Source organism: Tupaia chinensis, unplaced genomic scaffold, assembly GCF_000334495.1.
Source record: "Tupaia chinensis unplaced genomic scaffold, TupChi_1.0 Scaffold000037_18, whole genome shotgun sequence".
Taxonomy (NCBI): Eukaryota; Metazoa; Chordata; class Mammalia; order Scandentia; family Tupaiidae; genus Tupaia; species Tupaia belangeri.
Window position 1 is genome coordinate 1,624,604 of NW_006159476.1, and position 1,506 is coordinate 1,626,109.

Sequence of the window (1,506 nt, forward strand, 5' to 3'; positions counted from 1 at the left end):
TCTACCATTTCTCTGGGTTTCTCCTCTCTCTCTCTCTCTCTCTCTCTCTTTCTCTCTCTCTCTCTCTATATATATATATATTCTTTTTTTCTGCTCTTCTCGGTCTCTTGGTCTTTCAGGCTGTATCTCTGGCCCTGTCCCTGTGTCCAACTCTGTATTTGTTCTTTCAATCTCTGTCTCCTGTGATTCTCCCTGATGAACTCTTTTTCTCTTTCTCTCTGTCTCACTGCCTATCTCTGACTTTCTGTGTCTAAGTCTCCTGTCCTCTGTCTCCCCTCCTCAATTTGGCTTGCCTCACCCTCTTGGTCTCTTTCTCTCTAAGCCTCTAAAGAACAGTCAAGGTCTGATCCCCATAAATGGGTTTGGAGGGTGGAGTTGGCCAGAACCTCTACTGAGAGACCTCCTGGCATGGGAGGTCCTTCCCAGCCAGGGCGGAGGTCGGCTTAACCGCGGTGACAACCGTTTCTGTACTCCTATCCAGGCTGCAGGAGGCCCAAGCTCTGCTGAAGCGGCGGCGGCCCCGCGGGCCAGGGGGCCGGGCACTGCTGAGAAAGAGGCCCCCGCAGCGCGCCCCCGGGGGCCAGGCCCCGGGTAAGAACATCCGCCTTTCCTCCGCCCTGGGGGCGGGGGGTTCCGGGCCAGATAAAGCCGTCTGGTTCCCACGGTTCAGCCGCCACCTACCCGCCCCCCCATTGTAGTTCAGTATCCCCCCCCAGGACGTGGTCCCCTCTAGGGACCCCGGTGTCCGGCTGCGGGAGGTGAGTCCGGGACAGAACCAGGCACAGGCCAGCGGCGCTGACCCACAGGGGCGGGGCCGGGAAACCAAGCGTCCGGGCTCCCGGCGGTGGAAGAGGGGGGCGCAGGCCCGGCGGAGAGAGCGGCCCAACTAGCCCAGACAACAAAAACGATTGTACGGGTTGGCGCCTGCCTGGGCACCGAACGCCCAAGATTTGCGGGGCGGCTGGGGGCCAAAGGCTTCCCCCTCCTCCCTACCGCCTCCTTCCACTCCAGTTCGACCCTGGGCTAGAACAGTCACTAATCTCGGCTACCCTCAAAAGTCCCCCTCCTGCTGTGGCCTTGGCCCAGATGTGTCCCCTCCTGCCTAAAGTCTTCCAGATGTGGGCCTCTGGCCAGATGTGAGGACCCCCGCCCACAGCCTCAATCCACCGCCCATCCTGACTTCTCCCACCAGGTGTGGAGAGTCCTAGCCAGATGAGGCTGCATCTTCAAATGCGCCTCCCTCACTCCTCCCCAGGATCCAGACACCCCACTACCTCCACGTGCCCAGGTCCGCGGACCCTTCTCTCCTTCAGATGTGCCACCTGGCTGTCCACATGTACTATGATAGCCCCCCTACTTAGATGAAGCTTTTTTCTCTGTGCCTAAGACCGAGGATCAACCTTTAGTTGTCTCCCCAGATGTGGCCCCGTCTACTCTTTGTGGGATTTCCTCTTTACGGATTTAGTTCTGTCTTGGGGGAACCCGCCCGCCCCCACCTGTTGCCTT

General features: G+C 59.3%; 1 protein-coding gene across 1 annotated transcript in view; it reads left to right on the forward strand.

The window, feature by feature from the left end:
• Positions 1–1,506, forward strand: part of LTBP4 (latent transforming growth factor beta binding protein 4) — a 41,101-nt gene that overhangs the window by 5,693 nt on the left and 33,902 nt on the right. Inside the window, exon 6 of the mRNA XM_006140497.1 lies at positions 479–591. Coding sequence (XP_006140559.1) covers positions 479–591 — 113 coding nt within the window. The remainder of the gene's footprint in view (positions 1–478; positions 592–1,506) is intronic.